The 24,083-nt window shown below is 31.6% G+C and overlaps 1 protein-coding gene across 2 annotated transcripts in view; it reads left to right on the top strand.

Annotated features, from left to right (window-relative positions):
- LOC126735318 (CCR4-NOT transcription complex subunit 10) overlaps positions 1-24,083 on the top strand; it is a 68,324-nt gene that overhangs the window by 30,744 nt on the left and 13,497 nt on the right. For both annotated transcript variants that reach the window (XM_050439273.1, XM_050439272.1), the window contains 3 exons: positions 275-465; positions 9,970-10,091; positions 17,944-18,148. In XM_050439273.1, coding sequence (XP_050295230.1) covers positions 275-465; positions 9,970-10,091; positions 17,944-18,148 — 518 coding nt within the window. The remainder of the gene's footprint in view (positions 1-274; positions 466-9,969; positions 10,092-17,943; positions 18,149-24,083) is intronic.

The following is a 24,083-nucleotide window of genomic DNA, read 5'->3' on the forward strand; positions in this document are numbered from 1 at the left end:
TTCCTATACAAACTTAATTAACACATTCGCCACCTTACTCATTCAGCTGAATATTGCCTGGTTTAACTAGGTTATTCATGGAAACATTGCATATGATCTTTTAAGCAACATTATGGTTTGTTTAATATTCTTTTAGTATAGGTATGTAATTTTACCATTAACTTACCATTATTACTTGAATACTCCAGGACCTAGCTTCGAAATATTGCCGTTCCGCATCGCGCTTTTGAAAGTTAGTTTTTATTTATCACTCACCCCTCTTAAAACTTTTTAGATGATAAGCAGCTTTATATCTGTGGTGGTTCTAAATACCACGAGTTAATGTATAATCTAGGCGTGGCTCTCTTGACCGCCGGTAGGGCAGCTCAAGCGTTCGATTGTTTAATAATTTGCGTGAGGAGATACCACAGGAATTCCAGGCTGTGGCTCCGTATTGCTGAATGTTGTATAGCTGTCCATAAACCGGTAAGTAATTTTAGATCAACTATTGTTTTTACATAATGTCATCCATTTCCATTATTATCATTATTCCAGTTAACGTAAGTAAAGTTCCACTGAGAGACACATTGAGTGTATGTCTTGTACTTATAGTACACATTTTCGGTCTGATTTAATTTACATAATTTTAATGCCTGTATTAAATTTTATTTTTATTATAACTTTATTGGAACCAAGACTTCATGTTTATTTATTATTATCAATTATCAGCTAAGAAAGCCTGTTAAATCCCCTTTCCGAAAATGTATAAATGGTCTTAAATTTATTATTTTTTTTTACAGAGCCAATTTTAGTAAATGACACCTTGTTGAAAATTTTCCTATAATAAATACCTATTAAATAACATTCTCGGTATCAAGTGTCAACAATAACAATTTTAGCTTGTCAAGAAGGCTGAGTTGCACAATTTCTTTTGTGGGCTTCAACTACTGTCAAATCTTTTTAACGTCATTCGTTGGGCAGTCCCAATAATTTGATTTCTATATGTATTTTTGAATTTTTTAAAGATTTTGAAAGGTTTAAATATGTTTACCACCCGGGAAAAGGCACGTTGCGTGTTATTATTTAGTGAATGCAAATCAGTTACGCAGAAGAGAAGAAGATTTAGGATGATTTTTGAAAGGGCTCCACCTTCACGCAATTCTATACTTCATTGGGTACGCCAATTTTCCCAGGAGGGAACAGTTAAAAGAAAAGTTAGAACAAACCTAAATGCACAAGATAATCTGTTGGATGATATTTTGCTGGTAAAAGAAGTGTTGTCCTTAAACAATAACCAAATATCTATTAGGAAAATAGCTCAAACGGCAAATATGTCAAAAAGTAAAGTACATAAAATTCTAAAAATAATTTAATAATAAGTTTAAACCCTACAAAATTCAAACTTTCCAAAAAATTGAAAATCGCGCCCTTGAAAAAAGATTTTTAATGTGCGAAACACTACTAGATCTTTTTAGAAATGAGCCGGATACCAATTTAATAATGTCTGATGAGGCAACATTTCACATCAGTGGTCGAGTAAATAAGCATAACTGCCGAATTTGGGGAGATGAAAATCCTCGAGTGTATAACGAATTTGAAAGAGATTCTCCTAAGCTGAACGTTTGGTGTGCAGTATCGAAATCTAAAATTTATGGGCAATTTTTTTTTCAAGAAACAACAGTGAATGGAAACAATTACACCGATATGTTGGAAACATTTTTTTATCCTCAACTTCAGCAGGATGGAATTTTAGACACGGTCTACTTCCAACAAGACGGTGCACCACCACACTTCTCCAGGGTCGCAAGGGATTCCTTAGATATTACTTTCGGAAACAGATGGATAGGGCGAGCAGGTCCAATCGAGTGGGCACCTTGTTCTTCCGATCTAACCATTCCAGATTTTTGTATATGGGAATATGTAAAAGACCGTTGCTACAATCCAACCCCAAGAAATTTGGATGAACTGCGCAACAACATAGTAAACGTTTTCAACCAAATTACACCGCGAATGCTACAAAACGCCTTCGGCAACTTATTTCTCCGTCTACATTTGTGTTCCGAGCAAAATGGGGATCATATTCAGCAGCTAATTTATTAGTTATAAATTAAAATTCATTTCATCAATTGTTTGTTGTTAAAAATGTTGTAGATAATTGTAATTTAATACATAGAATAAATACTTTTTATAGACATGGCAATAGCGCAATTTATTTAATTATGATCATGCTAAACGGCCATTTCAAGCATGTGGACGGGACAAATCACAAAATAGGATATGCGAAAAAAAATGTTGCCAATTTGTTAGGTAATATTTCTTCACCAAAATTAGCAAATATATTCTTTATTAATTAGACAATATTTTAAAAAATATAAATGCAAGCAACATGTTTTTATAGTAGAGATAATAGCAATAAACGACGGTTGTGGACGGGATCGGAAAATTCCGTATCATTTATGTTGCATAAAAAAACAACCAAAATTTCTGAAATGGTTGTTTTAAGAAAAAAGATATCAAATTCAAATTCAAATATATTACGTAAAGTTATATACAAAAGTGTTATTGTTACATAGGTAAACAGGTACAAATAAAAATAGATAACAACCCTATTTCATGAGAGAAGAAAAATAACGTTAAATACCTACATACCTAATGTAGAAATCCAAGAAGAGGAATCGGCCTAAGGCCATCTAATGACGTACCTTGTGTGCAGATTTCCTCTTCCAAAAATGGCACAGATATTAAGAGGTTAAGAACGGCAACAGCCCGGCCGCTATGCAGGCGGAAAACAGGCGAGAGAACAAAAAGGTAGTAAAAATTACGACTAACATGCACTAAAATAACCCAGTATCCACAAACTCAGAACAACGTTTCAAAAAATGTTTGATTTTTCAATAAAAATTGTTTGGTCTTGGCTTTGAAAATTTTTGGATAATTATAATATTTTTTCAATTCAGCAGGCAGTGTGTTAAAAAGAACTGGTCCATAATAGGTTACAAATCTTTGGGTCACATTTGTACGTTTAAATGGAATAAACATATTTATCTCTTTTGTTGCTCTTGTGAGATAGTTGATAGAATCACTATTAATTGGTGATAATGTAGTATGGACATAGTTTAAAGTGGAATGGATATAAATATTTCTGACACTTAGTAAATTTAGATTATTATATAGTTCACCAGTTGAAAATCTATATGGTCTTTTAAATATTATTTTTAGTGCAGAATTCTGAGTGATTAACAACTTCTTTATAGTATTGTTATACGCGCAACCCCATATAATAATACAGTACCTTAAATTGGATTCTATTAGTGCGTTATATAAAGTTTTTAACATTTTTACATTTAGGATTTGACGTACCTGATACAATTTATAGAAAATATTCCTAATTTTTTTATTAACGAATGCAATATGTTCCTCCCATTTAAGATACTGATCCAGTATAACCCCCAGATATTTGATTTTTTCAACTTTTTTTATTTTGATACAATTACATGCATCATTATGCGATAAGCAGTCATTATTATGAATAACAATCTCTGTGGGCGGTGGTTGATCTACTGACGTTGCGGAAAAACTCATATAATAAGTTTTATTAAAGTTTAAACTTAAAAGACTATTGTTGAGCCACTCATACATTTTACTAAGGCCAATTTCGGCTTTTTTAAAGACTCTCTTCCAAGAATTATCAGAAAACAATAATGCAGTATCATCTGCGTACGAAATAACTTCGCAGTCGTCCAATAAGCTTCCTATACTATTAATATACACAAGGAAGAGTACTGGTCCCAGCACTGTCCCTTGTGGAACTCCGGTTTTAATGTATTTAGGAGGGCTCATTGTGTTATTAATCTTAACAAATTGTTTTCTATCTGATAAATAATTTTTTAATAAGTTAAGAGGCCCGTTTCGAATACCAATTTTTTCTAAACGGTTAAAGAGAATTTCATGTGAAACGGTATCGAAGGCTTTCGAAAGATCCATAAAAACTGCTAAACTTTTTTTTCTGTTTTGTAGATTAATGTTAATATTATTAACTAAATCAAATACGGCTTTCTCCGTATTTTTTTTATCTCGAAAACCATATTGCTTTTGATATAAAAGATTATTCTTTTCCAGGAAATTCATTATTCTTGACTTTAAACATTTTTCAAATATCTTAGCAAAGTTATTTATGAGAGAAATGGGTCTATAATTAGTAGTTTCATCACGATTATCTGATTTAAATATAGGAGATACCAGAGAGACTTTCCAATCAGAGGGTAAGTTAAACGTTGAAAATGACAAATTTATTAAGTAAACTAAAGGTTTTAAAATATGCACATGTATTCTTTTAATTAAATTAGTTGAAATTTTATCTTCCCCTGGTGCTGAGTTATTTTTTAATGTTTTAATGTGCATTATAAGTTCATTTGTATTAACTGGAAAAAGAAACATGGAGTTAGGATTAATTTTAATTTTTTCTTTAAAACTCGATGAATTTTTATTGATATTTTTTTGAATTTTTGAACCTACATTTGTAAAAAACTCATTAAAGGTATTACTAATTGTTACTTCATCTGTTATTATGTCATTATTTACTTTTATTTTAAAATTATTTTGAGGCGCTTTTTTTTGATGGTTGGTAATCTCATTAATAAATTTCCATGTTTTTTTGTAGTCATTTTTGGATTCATCTATTTTTAGCTTATAATAATTATTTTTTGCCAATTTCATTACCTTAGTTAAATTATTCCTAAATTTTTTATATTTTATTTCATCGGCAATATTATGGTTCATGTTTAAAGATTTTTTCATGCTATCTCTCTGTTTTATAGAATTAATAATACCCTGGGTTACCCAAGGCTTACGTTTTCTTGTTTTACTATTTAGTGTTATAATATACGTGTGTTTCCTTAGAAAATATAAAATTTTATTTTTAAAACAGGTATATGACTCTTCTATATTGTTGTTTGTAAACACTCCCATATTTCTTTAGCCAGATCATTTTCTAAATTTGTGTAATTTATACTTGCTTTCCGTTGCATGCTATTAAACTGGGCAACATTTTTTGTTACATTTTTAATAGATAGCCCAATAGGATAATGGTCAGTTAGATTAGTTTTAAAGATTAATGGTAAGATAGAGTTTTTTCTTAAATCAAACTGATCTATTTTTAAAAATATATGATCGAGTGCTGTTTTAGAATTGTGGGTTTCTCTTGTTGCTTGATTTATGCACGACATATATCCATTTTGCGACATAACACTTAAATACTTAGTTACATTCATATCAGTTTCCTCCAAAATATTAATGTTAATATCCCCAATAAATATATTGCACATATTTTGCTTTCCTATAAATCCTTGTGTTTCCAGATCGTTTAAAAATAAGTTTAAATTTGTAGAAGGTGGTCTGTATACACCGGTAATACCCAAAGAAATATCGTTTATTTTCATAGTACAATGCAAGAGATTAGTTTCAGTTAGTTTTATTATTTGAGATATTGCATGCAAATTATTTTTTATATACATTACAACACCGTCATTTTTATTAAAGAAAGAGTTATTATAAAAAATATCAAAACCAGCAAGCCTGAATGTGTCAACATTGCTAATTGTAAATGTTTCTGACAACACTACAATATCGATTTTTGTGATATCCAATTCATTCAAATAAATTATCAATTCATCAAAATTCTTTTGTAAGCTTCTGATATTAAAATGTATAATATTAAGCCCACCACTATCACCAAAAACTTCGCCAGCCCGTCCCATGTCATCCGCCAACACTACATCCAACCTGCTACCCTCCTCAACCTCATCACTAAATTCCAAAAAATTTGTCATCTTTAAGAAAAAAAAAATTAAATCTTAAATATTCTAACAAAAATATACCTAATATATAAGTTACAGAAAAAAGAAAGCAACAAAACACGTATTTTTTTAAGCAGCCAAACATAATAAACCTCTATTATTTATTTAACTGCCCCAAAGAATTGAAATAAACATTAATTAATCGTTAATTGTTTTTATATAAAGGCTAGTTTAAACTAAAGAATCACTATATGAACATTATGAATAAATATCTATATAAGGTGATAAAGTCTCTAGGAGAAACCAATCATTACGAGTTAATTACTGGATTCTTGAAGCAAAAGAACAAAGAAACTCGTGATTAAATAGCCATGTACACACAATAAAAACTCAATAAAAAGAAAAACAAATTTAAACAAAAGCATATCCTACTCATTGTAAAAAAAAAAGGAAAAGAAAAACCATACTTCAATAATTAAAGGTCCAAAAATAAACTCATATTGTTAGTTAAAAATTTGGAATTATACCTACATTATACATATTACCCTAGAAAAGTACCTATATTAAAGAGATATAAATATAATCTATAAACTTATATAGTTTTTAATTTTCAACAAAATACTAGTAAATCACATTAAATGATTAAGAAAGAATTTTTCTTTAAGAATTCGTAACTAAAAAATGATATTTATTGGTTGTGGACGGGTCTGACCAATTTCCAATATTTTTTCGGACAGAGGCCTAAAAAAGTGGCATGATTGGAGCCCTGCAATGGGCAGGACACTTTCCCATCGAGCGGTTAACATGTTTTTGTTATCCTGAATCTTTTGGCTTGAAACGTAGATAAGATTTATATTGGTTTTATCATTAAGTGCATTAAAAATGTCTTTTGAATTATTAATAAGTAGTTTTCTACTTTTCACCATTTCCCAGGCTACTCTTTTAAGCTTCCCTCCTACTCCGTCTACAGCCCCCTTCCCGTGAGAAGTGGCAAAGAAATTCCAAAAGCCAGATATATCGAAATCTTCTTCGAAATCTACATAAATTCGAAAATATCGATACAGTTCTCAAAGTACTATAGGCATTTCTTAACCAATGAACCTTTTCTTTTAGAAATGGCCAGACTGCAAACTAATCATGTGATAACTTATCACTGATGATAGCACACGAATGATGGGTATTTTTAGTCTAGGCTACTGCCGTAAATATTGTGACCTGTCTGTGGCTCCAGTGCGCACTTTGTATCTCATCCTGACTTATACATGAGTAATTTTCTGCGAAGTCTATTTGCAGGACAACTTTTTCTTCATTTATATTATTTTTTTCTTTCTTAAAATTGCGTTCTTGTGTGGTTTTTACAAAGCAATGAACTTTAAATTTCTCCTTAGATTCTTGCAGTTGATCCAAAGCAACTTTTAAAGTACCAGATACTTCTAATACTTGGGGTTTATGAAGATTGACTTGCCACCTTTTCTATTTTATTTCGGTCTCCAAATCAGTATTTAAAGGCACCAAAGCAAATTCAATATCGGTATCACAGTTTGGGCATAAATTATTCATACAGTCGAAATTATCTGTATCGCAACATATGGCTGAAAGTAATTACTTGGAAGATTTTGGAAATTCATGTATTTTTGCAATTAGCCTCAACCAAAAAATTAAAGTTCGCATGGTACTTGCAAACGCAAACGTCGTGAGGCATTTGGGAACTTAGCAAGACATGTTTGGGTCGATATTCGTAAAATTTTGTTAGTTTAACATCTAATTCGGGAATTTCATGTATAAACAACTGATAAGCTTCCTTTACAGTAACAGTCATGTGCCGCTTTTGCTTTTTTTCTTTGAATCCTGATTCATTTTTTAAAGCGATAACGTCTCTTTTCCCTGGCGCCTGTCTACTTATCATATCCCTGGTGTAAAACCGTTTAACACTTTCCTTAAGTTGGCTTTCCAATTTGTTCCAAGGTGTTACTTTTTCTGCACAGACTAAACTTGTTTCTTTTGGAAACTCGGCATAAAAAAATTTCTTTAAAACCTCCTTTTTTTGCTCAGCACACTTCGGCAATACAGACTTAATTTTCTTATCACCTTTCCCATCGATTGTGGCGTTTTAAATGAGCTGATATTATCTGATGATTGGATTTTCTCAACTTGCAACTCTTTCCTTTTTCTCTGACGATACAACCGTGTTCTTAATGTTTCCTGTCTTTTCTTTGCATTTATCATATCTTTCGTAAAAAAACCTTCCTGAATCAATCTCTTCTGCTGTCTCTTTTTCTTTTGGCATCCTTCTCTTTAAAACGCATATGCTTCTCAACATTCTCTTCGAGCTTTCTTCTAAAATCTATTGTTTTTTCTTTATTTGTCTTAGGTGCCATATTTTCTGTAAAAAAATATGGACTCATAAGTTTGGATAAGATTGACCAAGAAAAATTATCTTAAAATTAAATAATAATAAATTTCATTTAAAAAAAATGTTTTTTTTTTGGCTTCGTGGAGTATCAGCCCTCAGCGAATCGGTTGCAATATACATATAGATCGCCAAAAATAAAAAAACTTACTTAAAATAAGTACTTTACAGCCCGTTTTGCATTAAAAATTAAATATTTTCGATATATATATTAATAGGATCTTATTTTTATATATTTTTTAATGTATGGGTTGCGGACGGGACAATTTATTTATAAAATTTTCTTGCAAAATAGTAACATGATACAAAAAAAATCTTTTACTATAATATGCAAGTCAAGAAAAAATAAAATTGAAAGTTCAAACTTTTTATTATTTAGTGGGATATGCCTACTTTTCTAAGAATATGGTTGTGGACAGGACAAAAAACCCTTAATATTACACTAAATGAAAAAATATATCTACTTACTTTGATTACGAAATTAATATTCATCACAAAAAACTTGAAACCACTGACATTTACCCTGCCATGACAGCGTCTCAATGTATCACTTGTTTTAATCCATCGCCGACTATACAAAGTTAACTATTTTTTCCTAAAACAGCCTGTTAATACAAACCTGAAAGTAATGAGTGTCCCATTTTTTTCGGATGTTATTTTTTATATATTTTTATAAGTTTCTATGACAATTAAATGACATTCAATAAATATATGGTTTAAAAATATACTTTAATGCATTTTCGTATTTTATAAAAAAATCCAAATCGCTTGAAATGGCCGTAAAGCGATACATAGGCAATTACCAGAAAATGTTCATCAGTCACCGAATATGTATTCTAGGAAAATTTTCAAAAAGGTGTCATTTACTAAAATTGGCTCTGTAAAAAAAAATAATGAATTTAAGACAATTTATACATTTTCGGAAAGGGGATTTAACAAGCTTTCATGTGAAATTAAAAAGTACAGGGTGTTACATTTAAAATTTTTGAGAAATCGGCCTTTAAAAATCATCAATTTTTTCCCTCCTATTTCAGGTAAATTTTTAAACTTGGCAACACTTATAAGCAGTTAAAATGTGTCAGTTTATAAATGGACACCCTGTATTTTAGACAACGTTTTGCACTCTAGTCTAAAGTTCCAAAAAACTTTTATCGATTAAAAATAGTGGAATCGTTGAGTCATATCTATATTTTAATTAATCCAAAGATATACAAAAAAAACAAGTCACAAAGTCACAAGAACAGATAATTGAGGTATACCGGACGTAATTAAAAGTTTCTTTGAAGCGTTTATTCAGATACTCGTTGGTAAAAATTGGAGAAGTCAGTTAGAATAACCTCCTTTAAATAAAGGTTTTAAAATTTATTAAATGTTAATTAATGTAAATTCGAATTCAATGCTAATTTTTGTGTTAAAAAGAGGGCGCTGTAAGCGACATTTTGAGGTGTGTTTGTGCCTCAACGTGTATGACTTTTTTTATTTTTGAATACGGTCTAAATAAAAAATGTTTGTTCTTTAGGATTTCTATTTCTTTCTAGGGAAATTCAGTTTTTCATTTATCGAGGGGTAAATTATTCGAAAATACATACCGGGCCAAGTAGTACAAATCGCTACTAACCCATATAAAAAAAATACGAAAGCGCCACATCCTGCATTATTGAAAACGTGACTTGTAAATACACGTAAATTTTTCAGCAATAATTTTATAGCAGCATTTGATAGAAATAAGTTAATGTAGGGTTATCAATATTACCATTATTTTAATTTTCACTATTTCTCATTCAGAGTAACCAAGTAGATTTTGACATCCACAAACGCAAAAAGGAGCTAATTTGTGATATCATAGGTACGAAGGATAAGCAGAAAGTGGTTTTAGTCAATACTTTATCCAACGACAAAAAATACAAGTAAGTCCTCAAAATAAATTTATTATTACAGGATGTACAGTGGTGGCCAACTAATTAGAAACAGTGTGAATAAATAGTGGATTCTTTAGTCTTCACATACACTATCTGACAAAAAGGTTTTTTTTTAGATCTTCTCTTGCGTGGAATATTCTCGTACGTTTCATGTTCTTTTATGTATTTGAGTGCATATAAAACCAGTTTTTCGAACATTTTAGGTGGTCAGCTATTTTACCATAAGTCCAACCTCTTTCCCTTAGCGTAAAAAGTATTTTACATGTACAATTACATTACATTTTAAACTGTGGAAGACACAAAGACAAAGCTACATGAACAATAAGATCGACAAAATGGATACGATGAACTGCGCGCGTTTATTTTAGTCGTTTCTAAGTAGACGGCCAACTGTGTTATGTATACATTTTTGTTTATATTCTCCAGTCCTTACAAATTTCTTAGTGAAATGTCTATAAATAAATATTATAATAAGTAATATATTGCTGGTGTAATGAACAATTAAAATTTTACAACTATACTCTATTTCAGTAGTGTGTAGAGCAATAAAACCTCATTAGGTATGCAAAAGTGGTACCTGGTGATCCACCAATATTTTATGCCACTACCTTAGTTGGGTATTAGTTTCAATGTAAAATTCTTTCTTTTCGTTGATTGCAGGTAGTGCCACCCGGTTTTGGGTCAATTTATGAGTTTTGCCCATTGTTACCCACTGATAAACATTGAAAACGGTTCGCCAAAGGCGTGCAACTGGGACTTGTTTTTTACCTTATAATTAATGTACTTAAATGCTATTTTATTTTAGAAAGTTACTTTTGTTTAAATGGAATAATATATTTTTTTCACAAATTTATTGAACATAATATGTAGAGTAAAACAGTTGAAAATGTCACTTTTGGATCTGGCACTTTTTGAACAGTGTATAACAATTTTAAATTATAATAGATTGTAGTCTTCTTCGTCATCTGACGAACTGTCATCACCTCTTGACATTATAATTAAAGGATCGACTGTCTGATCGATGAGGTTGTCAAGATCCCACATTTTGTCCTCTTGCTTAATTACATGCTGGACTGCTTTTCGCCAATTCTCTGGTGTCGCTTCCGTAATGGCTTGATCAAACAGTAGCTTAACATCTTTCATTTTAAAAGTCGTGTTTTGTCTTGCTACAAATCCTTTTACCTGCGCCCATATCAGTTCTATAGGATTTAGTTCGCAATGATATGGCGGTAAGTGCAGTACAGTTATATTATATTTTTCGGCTATATCTTCCACGGCGTATTTCATGAAACGAGTTTTGTGTAAGTTTGCTATTGCCAGCAGTTCTTTTTTTATCAAATTTGCTTCAAACGCAATACCTTTTGCAGTCAGCCAATCGATAATTTCTTGCTTTCTCCAACTTGAAGTTGGCGTCTTCTCTATTCGCCGTGAATGATAGCTTGTGTTATCCATAACCACCACCGAATTAGCCGGAAGAAATTTTATCATTTCACCAAAATAGTCCTCGAAAACGTCTGAGTTCATGTCTTCATGGTAATCTCCTGTGCGAGTCGACTCAAAGGTTAGCAGACCTTCTTTTAAAAATCCCTCTTCGCTTCCAATATGTGTGATTATAAGTCTTTTTCCTTTTCCCGAAGGTACTTTAATACCCGTAGACAGGCCTTCTATGAAAGCTTGGCGAGCACTGGTTATATTTTTGTCTTGCCACATTTTTTGGACTATATAACCTTCGTTAATCCACGTCTCATCAAGATAAAAAACTTTCTTTTGCTCCCTGCGGTACTGCTTGATACTTCTCAAGTATTGTCGTCTCCAACAAACAATTTCGTCGCTCTCCAGTAAAAGTGCTTTGCGGTTATGCTTTTCCCAGGCAAAATCCATATTTTTTAAAGTTTTCCATAAAAGTTTTCTATTTATCAACGGAATACTGTCATCTCGGCCAAGCTCCATTAAAATTTTGTCTAGGGTGGGTATTTCCTTTTTAGAATAAAAAGAGTGAACTTTTCTTTATCTCATCTAGCATTTTCATCAAGGACTTTTGTAGGTCGTCCTGGCTTTTGCTTGGGAGATTCCATGTGACCTGCTACTTTTCTTTCCCGCAACAATTTGAAAATGGTGGACTTTCCAATTCCACTCATTCGAGAAAATTTTTCAACAATTTCTTGCACAGTAAAACTAGGGTAATCGTGTTTTATGCAATCATGTACATTTAAAATAATAACTTTTTCACTCAGCGATAGTGGAGAATTTTTAGTACATCTTTTCGTTGGACTGAATACCTCCATTTTTTAAATATTGGGATAATAATATTGTGATTACACTACAGCGTAGCAGTGACTACTAACGTTTAAAATATGATTTAAAAGTATTTATAGTCTGTATATATTACCTGACCCCATTTTTGCATGTTACAAAGCGTTAAAAGATAGGTACCTATACAAAAGGATTAAAAGTATTTATTTAGTATTTAATCTCTTTCAAAATAAAGGCATTTATTCCGTGAAAATTAAATTCATAAATATTATAAGTACCTGCGCCTATGAACTACCACGAAATGTAGCCAAACAGAACGGAATTCCCCAGTTTATTGCTCTATACACTTCTGAAATAGAGTTGGTTTTAATTTATTTTAAAGAATTGAAATCTTTAATAATTTTTTAGTTTAGGGTGTGATAAATGCTATATTGGACAAACCAGACAGAATTAAAAAAAAAACGCATATACCAGCATTCTTATGATTGTAAAGACATCTATCGTAATAAGTCAGAAAAAACAGCATTAGCACAGTATCATTTTGCTACAAATCATTTTTTTGATTTTTCAAACGAATCCATCTTTGATCGTGAGTCAGTTCCTTAAAAGAAATTTAAGTGAAATGATACACATTACCCTTAATCAAAGTTTACTGAATAAAATACAAGTTGCTTCACTCGGCGAAAAACGTTTTATCTTTTGATCTCAAAGACAGGCCGCCGAGCTCCTCGCCGACGGGGAACTAGCAAAAAACGTAAAGGGGAAATCTGGTAAAAGGTACCTATTATTTTACGAGTTTCGTCTAATTCGAATAGTAGGGGAAGACGGAGCACGATTTTATAATAACTTTATTATCTGGAATAAAATTATTATTTAATGTACCTACTTGGGAAAAATATGTAAATTGATAATACTATAAATTATTTGTTTTTATAACCACCAAACTAAATAAATATTACATTATCAAAGTTTACCTAATTCAAGAACTAAATGGTTTAATTTTTTTTGTTAATAATTAGGTACTTAGGTATCTTATTAAAGGTTGTTTTGGTACGACTGGTTTCATTAGGATTTATTTTTAAATCAAAGTCAAAAGTTTGTGTGAAAAAATGCATACTACTACTAATACATGCATACTAATATTACTGTTACTAAACGTAACAACTAAAGATAGACATAACTACTAAGTAATGACATGTTTGAATTTTATATGATTGATTACTACACTTTTTGACGTTTTTGTTATTTCGTCAGACTAATAATAGCATTACCAAAGACAATATAAGTAATAAACGTAATGTTTCATGCATAACCAGCCCAATAATGTAGAATTTTATTGTTTTAAAATTAGTAGTGAGAGAGAAAAGGATGGAGAAAGGATTGTGTAGTGTACAAATAATTTTCTATATCTATACGTGTTGTTTTCGTCGCTCTTGTGCAATTTTAAATAGAGGCGAAAAATGTCATTATATAATTAATTAACCGTAATATTTTTCATGTGACGACGCTGGTGGTAAAAATACAAAAGTCTTTTGCTGTTTAAACGTAAACAAATAAACTTACCGATGAAATTTGGATTTTAATGCTCTACTCTCTTTACTACACAAGAATGCACCATGATCGTTTATTTTGGCATTAATTTTCTCCAAAAAAGTACGAAAACAACAAAAAACTGATAAAACACACTCTAAACACAAAATACACCCTTAGACTCAATAATTTAAAGCGTTTATTTGTTTTAATTCCTTGGCAACATCGCTCGAGATTCATTCATTCTCATCTATACATAAAAAACAGTATTTTGCTTTGTCATTTAAAAAACGCGATTTCAATTCTGTTAATCGAAAAATAAAATCATTAAATCCTGGATTTATTGGCCAGTTTTTTGTGAAACGTTGAAGCGTGGACTTTGACGGCAAACGACACACGGATGACTTTTTTTTTATAGGCTTTTGGTCCAACAAGGTATAAACTCATAGCAAATTGTTTATATTCATTTGTGTACCTGCTTCCCCAAGGAGACTTGTTCAGAAGAGACAGCTGACTCTTAAGGAATGCACAAGAATCTGCTGGGTAGTTGTCATCTAGGAATTTTGGAACATCGTCCAAAGTAACTCCTACTTCCAGGGATCTTTTTGCGTGAGAGCCTTCCTTTTCCAGAGTTTTAATTTCTTTTCTTAATTGAATTTTTCTTGGAGTCATTGCCAAAATCTTCATTGACGTTTGACAGAACTTGTCTTGAAAGTAAAATTTATTTTAGATATGCGATACCTGTTTTAATACAACAATTAAAATTTAACTTAAAACAAGATCAAAATAATTTAAAAAAATTTAAGGTAATGTTTTTTGGAATTTATTGAACTTTACCCAAACTGAAATAATAAAATCTAACAAAAAATATAGATTTTTTTACTCAGGAGCTAAAAAACTATTATAGGGGTAGCGTCGTATTCATTATTAAATTACTAGGTTTCTCTTAATTTTTATTGTACTTTAAGTAAAACATTTGAGTATAGTGCAAGTGTAAATGTTTTGCATATTATAAAAAAGTCCACAGTGCCGATTCTTTCACTTACCTGTATTATTACATACATCCGTCTGGACAGAAACATTAACCTGCATCGAAGTGTCAGTTTGTACAGAAGCATCACTAAATTCCTTCCATAATGTGTGACTTGCAATGATGTTAGAATTATCTGTGCCTGGAAAAATAGTACGTAAATTTGTAAATAATACTGATTTCCCTATACACCAAAAAATTGCAAATATTAATAGGTATCTTCTATAATACATATTGCCATTATAAGTAACAATGTAGGAATTGCGTCGGGTCTAAGACGTTGATTTGAAGGGGACATAAAACTGTTCTCCGAAAAATGCAAGCTACAGATATTAACCCTTTTATTACATTGTTCCGGCATATCTATGTTCGCCAGTAAATCCCAAAATACCTTTCCAGAGTTGGCACCTATAATCCATTTTTTATATTAATTTAAAAAAAGAAACAGGAACCAGATCATAAAGTAACTAGGAATGCAATCATAAATTTAATAAACAACTAATTCTAATGTACTTACCTATTTTCATTTTTCGGACATCTAAAAAACATTAAACCACTTCCACGCTTTGTAAAACAACTGTCTACCGAATAATAAGTCGACATTTTAATATAATAGATTATAATAATTTGCCAGTCCACTGAGTCCACCCGGTACAACTAGTAATAAAACGCTCGCACATCAAAAGGATTTAAACTCTACTCGCTGTATAACCCAACAGATTCGATTGTAGGAGCGTCGCCCGGCAAATGAAGTGAGGGGCGGTGAATAGGTAATTCGGCACGTGGAGCCGAGTGAAGCAACTTGTATTTTATTCAGTAAACTTTGCCCTTAACAACATCATTAATTGCAGGACAGACACACAGGGTCTGAACATATTATATAATCATATAATACTATTACATCAACAAAACAATGATTCAAAATAACTCATAACATATGTAAAATCTATAAATTGGTATATTGTTTTGTTTATTTTGGGGACAGGATTAGCACATAATGAAGCAAATTATACAGTGAGGACGCGCAAGTTGAAACAAATTCACTTAAAATCCAGAGGTGTGTTCGAAAAAAAAAGCTCGGACACGTGATTTTTTGATGATAAATTCATGTATACAAGGTGAACCAAAAATAAGCAACGACCAACAACTTTAATTTTTTAAATGGAAACACCTATTTTTTATTCGATTTTTGAATTCTGCATAGAATTTTAAGTATATTTTGTATACCATGTCTTATACCTAATACTAACATTATTAATAAATTTGCAACTGTTTGGGTCATTTGAGAATATTCAAACATGTTTTTTCATAAATTACGAGACAGTTTTACTACTGACCAAAACTCTTTATTTTTACTCTCGACATGTGTTTCGCTAATGATGTTAGCATCTTCGGGAGAAGATTAAAACTAAACTGAAACGTATCGAGCGTAAAAATAAAGAGTTTTGGTTAGTGGTAAAACTGTCTCGTAATTTGAGCATCACACCAAAGGTTCCAACCATAGGACAATGTTTTTTTTCATATTTTTTTAACAGGTATATTTGATTGTTGACACCTTGTGACCTTGTAATCGCATGGAAACAGTGTATTACTTTACGTAAATGTCAGTAAGTGTCAAGTGCAGTTGCAAAGTTTAAATGTATGGCGCGTTTAACTGAAAAACAAAGAATTGAAATTTTGATGATGGTAAGATATGGCAACAAGACTCGTACACAGGTCGAAGTTTGCGATCTGTTTAACAATAAGTACCCGGAGAGCCTTATTACACGTTCGGTAGTAAGCAAAATTGAAAAAAAGTTTAGAGATTTTGGTCATGTTAGAGACAAATATGACCTGAACCGTCCCACGCTTCCAGAAAACCGACAAGTAAATATTTTGCTCGATATACAAGAAAATCCACATAAATCAACTCTACAAGTTGCTGCAGATCAGTCGGTTAGTAAATCATGTGTTCTAAAATATTTGCATAGGAATAAATGGCATCCATATAAAATTCATTTAATTCCGGAGCTTATTGAAAATGATTCGCAGAATAGAGTTTGGCGAAATAATGATGAATAAATGTAATGGAAATTGTTTTTTCCGACGAGGCAAGTTTTTTTAAATGGGTCTGTAAATAGGCAAAATTTTCGTTATTGGGCACCAGAAAATCCACACTGGAGTATGAAAAGTCACACACAATTTCCCAAGAAGTTAAACGTATGGGCAGGAATTGTGGGCACGTCAATTGTGGTTCCCAATTTATTGAGGGCGCACTTACCTCTAAAAAATATTTAGAGTTGCTTCAAAATCAGATGGTACCTAGTTCAATTGCACTTTATCCAAATTGTGAAAACCCATTTATACCGGCAGATTCGATATGGTTCCAGCAGAATGGCGTCCCCTTACACTATTCGCGAACAGTACGAGATTACTTTACCAACATTTTTCTAAATAGATGGATTGGAAGGGGGGATTAAACTGAATAGCCAGGAAGGTCGCCAGATTTAACCCCATTTGATTTTTATCTATGGGGTTATCTAAAATCTTTTAAAAATTTATTTTGATAAATTTTGAACGTTGAAAGGCCTTTCAATGTTCTAAGTTTTTATGAAATCTTTAGTTTGTCTGCTTTATAGATATTGTGATTTTAATGTTGTATTATATTTTATTTATTTATTATTTTTGTCCATTTATATTGCCTGTAAATTAAGTAAAAAATATTTTTTTTATTTCTGATAATATAAAAAAAGCAATTTATGTCTATTATTTTGATGTTTAAAATTAATATTCAGTTACGTGCTTAAAAAAAATTATTCTGTTTCTTAATTGCAGCCCTGAAAAAGACTTACGTCTTTAAACGTCAAAACCCTTTTCAAAAAAGGTAGTTTTTGGTTTCTTGGTCCTAAACCTGTCCTAAACTCCATCTACGCTAGTTACGCTACTTACTAAGGACGCTACTTTTAGCCAATAATTTTCGTTTTAAATCGTTTCTAATTAGTTGGCCACTAGTGTTTATTTATGAAAATTTATGTATTAATATTTTAGTGCGGAGAGCCAATCGTACGCTATTCCAGTTCCTACATTAGAATTTGCTTCTCTTTGCCTTAAAAATGCAAAACTTTTAATTCCGGAGAATGTGGGAGAAACTCCTCCGGAACCGCTCTTTTTGGTTCCCGGAGTGACACCTCCTGCACCTCCACCCAGTCCAACTGTGGCCCCTTCCAGTCCTGTGGCTTCGGATGAAATTCAGGTAAGAAACATTATGTGAAAAAATTAGTGAGAAATAGGCAAGTTTAAGTGGACGTAAAATAATCAATACAATTAATTAGGAAACTAGTTAGCATAGAATTTAAGAAAATCATAATCAGATTTTCACATCACATTTCACAGTTGTTTTCTGTCACTTCCGGTTTAACCGGAAATAATCCTAACTTTCTTATTTTAAATGGGACTCCCAACTTTTTTAACATAATTTAATGGGAAATTACAATCTTAGAAAAAAGACACCCCATATGTCAACTTTTGACATCTAACCTTTAAATTATTTAATTTTTTACATTTCAATCTAAGAGTGCCATGAATAATTTAACATCGTTAATTTTAGATCAAGTAGTCCTAGAAAAATATAATTGCCTCTCTTTTGTTTTTCACAGCTTTCCTAGATGCGTCTAAAGTTTGCAAAATCGTATTTTCGGCTCTAACTCAATTTTTTCAAATGGAACTAGGGTGGCTCATTACCATAGTTAAAAAGTGTATTTTCTTCGATCTGGTATAGCTTTGCATGATTATTAGAATAATAACGAATAAAAATAAACTATAAAAACTACTAAACTAGATAAGAACAATAAACTAGAATAACCGAACAATAAATAACAATACAATAAACGCGATTAAGATAATAATAATTATAATTAATAATACAACAATGATATTTTATAATTACAGTGAGAAATATCTGAATAACTCGAATTATATCAGAAACTGACAGATTGCCGTGACAATTCGTAACAATGATAACTTGATCAAATACAAGGCCAATTTACTATTGTATTAGAAATATCCACAAAAAACACTTCAAAAGCTCTTCAATTTATCGTTAATAATTAGACGGTAAGGGTGAGAGTCCAATTTATCGTAAATCTTGGATTTTTAATAGATGTTACGCAAATGCTACTAAATGCTAAAAAGTCGCTACAAATTCTGTTTAAAATAAAAACACATATTTTATTAATTCACAGCAATCTTTGGGTTTTTTAATTGGGAAAAACTAGATAGGTATGCGGCATTAAACTGTTTTTTTTTGAAAATTCAGACTTATTAGATCTACCAAATATCGATTGTCTGGTATCAAATTATTTGTAAAAAATACACTTTTTAATAATGGTAATGAGCCACCCTGGTTCCATTTGAAAAAAAAGAGTTATAGCTGAAAATACGATTTTGCATACTTTAGACGCATCTAGGAAAGCTGTGAAAAACAAAAGAGTCAATTATATTTTTGTAGTATTCTTGATGTAAAATTAACGATTTTAAATTATTCATGGCATTGAAATATGTCAAAAAAATTGGGGAATCCTATTTAAAATAAGAAAGTTAAGGGTCATTTGTGAAGTAACAGAAAACAAATAAATACGTCAGCCAACCCCAATTTGGGTGCTACACCCACGTACCAAATTTAATTTTTTTAACTTAAAAATTAAAAAAGTTGGGGGCGAATCACTTTCCTAAGACACCCGGTATATTCATGGTGGGGTATATATTAAAGGTTGAGTCATCATAACTGTATTTTTGCAAGGTGAAGTTTCAGATCAGTTTTTAGTTCAATCGAGTGTTAGATATGCAAATTAGATCCGACGTTTCCGACACTTGATCTCATTGCCAGTTTTCATAAGAATGAAAAACTGCATCAAATTTTTAATCGATTTTAATTCTCCTTGAAAATCTTTTCATTAATAAATTACAAATTACAAAAATTACAATTATCGAAAGCTTAAATATTTTAAAAGCATTAAATAATAAATCGCGGGATGCTGCCACCGACCGTGTCCTATAATGCTCTTAATTGGATAAACAAAATCTAGCGCCATTTCCTGGCAAACCTCATGCGTTAATGCGATTCGTTAGTCCAATTTCTTTAAAACGCGGATCGACAAATCGACGCGTTATACCTTTACTCATTACGCCAGTGGTAGACTAACTTTTTTAATGAAGGGCCACAAAGTTTCAGGTATTTTAGAGGAGGGCCAAACTTATTAAAAAAAATGCATTTTGTGTTAAAGATTTGAACCAAAATATTATAAAAATATTATAGTATTACCCACAAATGTTACAAATTACCTTTTACCTTAAATAATATTTATTTTAACTTTTATTCGAAGGCCATGCCATGGTAGACGTGTGAGACATATAAAATTGTTTTTGATTTTTCCATAATATTTTTGAAAGCAGGTTCGTGACGAAGCAACTTTCAGCAGTGCGAAAAGGTGTTCAACAGTCAATCGGTTTCTGATTGATTTTTTCCGCAATTTTGTAGCCGTAAAAGTATGTCGCACAAGACGACCCAAACATAGGGTTGAGTTTTAGTAGTAGGCTGTGAGTATTTATTGTAGACATTTTTTAACTTGCTTGACATTTGGTGTAAAATAAATTTACTGTCATTGTTGACTTTGTTTAATTCCGGTAGTTTACTTCCCGTTTTAGATTGAAAGTGTAGTTTTTATTCCCATGTTTTATTTCTAAACGCTAACATTGCTAAAATGGAAAATGAACGTTATTCATTCGAACATCTTGCAGACATCCATTTTGTTTATGGTCTTGCTGATGGTAACGTGTATGAAGCTCAAAGATTGTATCAATTAAGGTTTCCTAATCGCCGACTCCCGAATGTATGAACATTTTCAGAGTCACATCGGCATCTTAGGGAATACGGTAGTTTTCGGACCCCCAGGAACAATGCAGGCAGACCGCAACAAGCACGAAACTCAGTGACAGAGGAGCAAATTTTGAATGCCATCGACGACGATCCTGGCCTAAGCACCCGACAAATAACTCGGAATTTGGATGTTTCTCATGCAACTGTCTGGTGGGTTTTGCACCTAAATAGCTTGTATCCATACCATATTCAAAGTGTTGAAGCTTTGCTACCTCAAGATTTCCCAAGGCGCTTACAGTTTGCAAGGTGGTTACTTCAGAGATGCGCGAGGGATAATAATTTTTTATCAAGTATTCTATTCACAGACGAAGCTCATTTTTCGCGGGAAGGGGTGGTGAATTTTCACAATGTGCATGTTTGGGCAGCAGAGAATCCGCACGAAATTAGGCAATCTCACCACCAGGAGCACTTTAGCCTTAATGTATGGGCAGGTTTAGTGGGAGATGAGTTAATTGGTCCTTTCTTTTTTCCTAGAATTTTAGTTGGCGACACTTATTTAGACTTTCTACAGCACCATTTAAATGGTTTACTAGACAATGTAACTTTAAATGTGCGAGCGAATATAGTGGTTTATGCATGACGGTGCCCCCCCTCATTTCCGTATAACAGTGCGTGGCTATTTGAGCTTTGTGTTTCCCGAGAGATGGATTGGTAGAGCAGGCCCAATACCATGGCCTCCACGCTCGCCGGACTGCAATCCTCTGGATTTTTTTTTCTGGGGATATGTAAAAAGCCTCGTCTATAATCCTGGTCAAGTGCCTTCGCTCGAGGTCCTAAGGCAAAGAATTATTGATGCCTTTGAAACAATAAGAAATACTCCCGGAATGTTAGAGCGAGTAAGACAATCTATGAGAAGACGAATGGAGGCTTGTATTGCAGCGGGGGGTGCGCATTTCGAGCACTTTTTATTAAAAAAAATATTTGTTACTCAGAAGTTTATTGTTAATTTAAAAAATAATTAATTATTATGTTAATAAATGTTAAATAATTTTTCAACCAATTTTTGTATTTTTATAAACCGTCATTTTTTAATGTAAATAATTGTTCATCAATTTATTGAAAAAACCTCAATAACAAAGTTTCAACAATAGCAAAACCAGTCTACCTATTTATTGTTAAATGTCGTGCCGCTTAAAAAATGTCCTAAAACAAATAGTCACAGCCTACTACTTAATATTATCTGTTTAAATATTAATTATTACGTTATTGGTAGCCTTTTATTAATCGGTGATTTTCTCAAAAACTATTCGTATTATCAAAAAAATGCAAGAGACATAAAATTTAGATTTTTGTATGGCCCATATCCTGGTGCAGCTTAATTTTTCAAAAATTTTGGCCGTCAAAAGTGTGCACTTCCTCAGTTTACCCTTAGACCCCGTTTAAAATTAGTTTTACGCCTTTTCTAAGATAAAAAGTAAATAGACCGCCTAAAATAACGGGGGTATTCCAATTTTCGTTAAGTTTGATGCAAAACTGTAGACACAGTTTTAAAAAATCGATTTTTTTTACACTTCTTGCGATGGCTGTAGCTTGAAGGGGGTGCATTTTAGGACCCATGTTTATCGGAAAAAAAAGTCTTATTTTGACCTCAGGAATACGCCGTTAAAATATATGTAGTGAATTTTGAAACACTCTGTATAAGAAACTACGGGCCTTATAGGATAGTTCTTTTTATGACTCTTAGGAAGGCAATAAAGTAGAGAAGTGACGGGGTTCATGGGAATTAGTTTATAAGGTTGCATAGAAAAATGTTTAAAAGTTGAACTACAAATTTTAAATAGTTGTTTAATATGATGAACGTACCTAGAGGTTAGGTTATTAGATAAAATTTTAAATTAATCAGAGTTTAAAAATTCATTAGTTTTATGGTAATAGTCGGATCACAATACAATTCCCCTTATCAGCCCTAGTTAAAATAAGGTCGTTTTTTTATATTTTAGATCTTTAAGTTTCTTGTTATGATTGAAAGAATCATCCTGCCGGAGTAGGTCGTGAGAGAATTTTATGGAGTTTAAATATTTATTAACTTTCAAAGTAATGTCGGCTTTCACCAAGTTTGGGTTAGACCCTTGGGTTGATTTTAGAATTCATTCGCAGTCTACCAAAGTGTGTTCAGACACTAAAAGTCTGTCAGAATGCTGAAAGTTGAACTGAAGGCCCAAATTTAGATACAACGAATGTCTAAGAAACAACCGAGTTTTTAACTATATTTCTATTAAGAGCAATTCTAAATCAAAAAGCTCTGCAAAAGCTTTATCTTAAGCCAGAAGAACATAGATTCGGCTAGAAGTAAGGCATTCCTTCACATTTCTTATAATAATAATAATAATAATAATAAATATTTTTTATTTGCATAGAAGAAACAAAAAAAATACAAGTTTACAAAATCTAGCAATAAATTTACGCAAATAAAAGGCCTACAAATTCAGAATTCTGCCATGGCAGATTCTGGTCTTTAACATTGTGGCCCCACACTTCATTAAAAAAAAAATGGTAATTTCAGTAACGCTCATTAACAGTAACGCTTAACTAATAACTGATTAAATACAGCTTTTTCTTTAATCCTATACCTAATAAACCTACATAATACTACATAAGAGTTCTAAATTCTAAATTTGACAGTTTAACATCAAGCAAAACAAAACAAAACAATACACACTGCAAATACCCAAAAAACAGATTAAATTTTTTGTTAAATAACAAAAAATAGAAAAATTATTGCAGACAATAAATAAATAAATAAAATGATCCCAATACCAAAAATTGCAATAAATTACTTAAGAAAACAACCATTCAAAAAGTTAAAAAAAAAGAACTTAAATTATATACCCTGCTGATTCATTAGATTTACAATCATCCTCCTACGAAAAGTATTACAAGAAATTAATAATTGGTCCGGATCCAAATTTAAAGAATTTATTTGATAAGCAAAATTGTAAGAAAATGATCGTTTAAATAACTGTGTTTTATGTCTCGGAATGAGAATAGTATTTCTTCTTAAATTTAAATGGTGTACATCATTTCTAAAAGTTATTTTTTGATAGAGATAGGGCGGACTACGATATATTAAAATTTTATAAAAAAATGTTAAAGAATGAGCAATTCTTCGATTATGCATATTAAGCCATCCAAGTTCGTGAAGTTTATGGGAAATGCGGTTTCTCCTACGAATGCCAAATATTAGTCGAATGCAAGAGTTTTGGAGCTTTTGCAGTCTACCCCTATCCTCATAATCAAGACACCAGCCATACAC

Source organism: Anthonomus grandis, chromosome 4, assembly GCF_022605725.1.
Source record: "Anthonomus grandis grandis chromosome 4, icAntGran1.3, whole genome shotgun sequence".
Classification (NCBI taxonomy): Eukaryota; Metazoa; Arthropoda; class Insecta; order Coleoptera; family Curculionidae; genus Anthonomus; species Anthonomus grandis.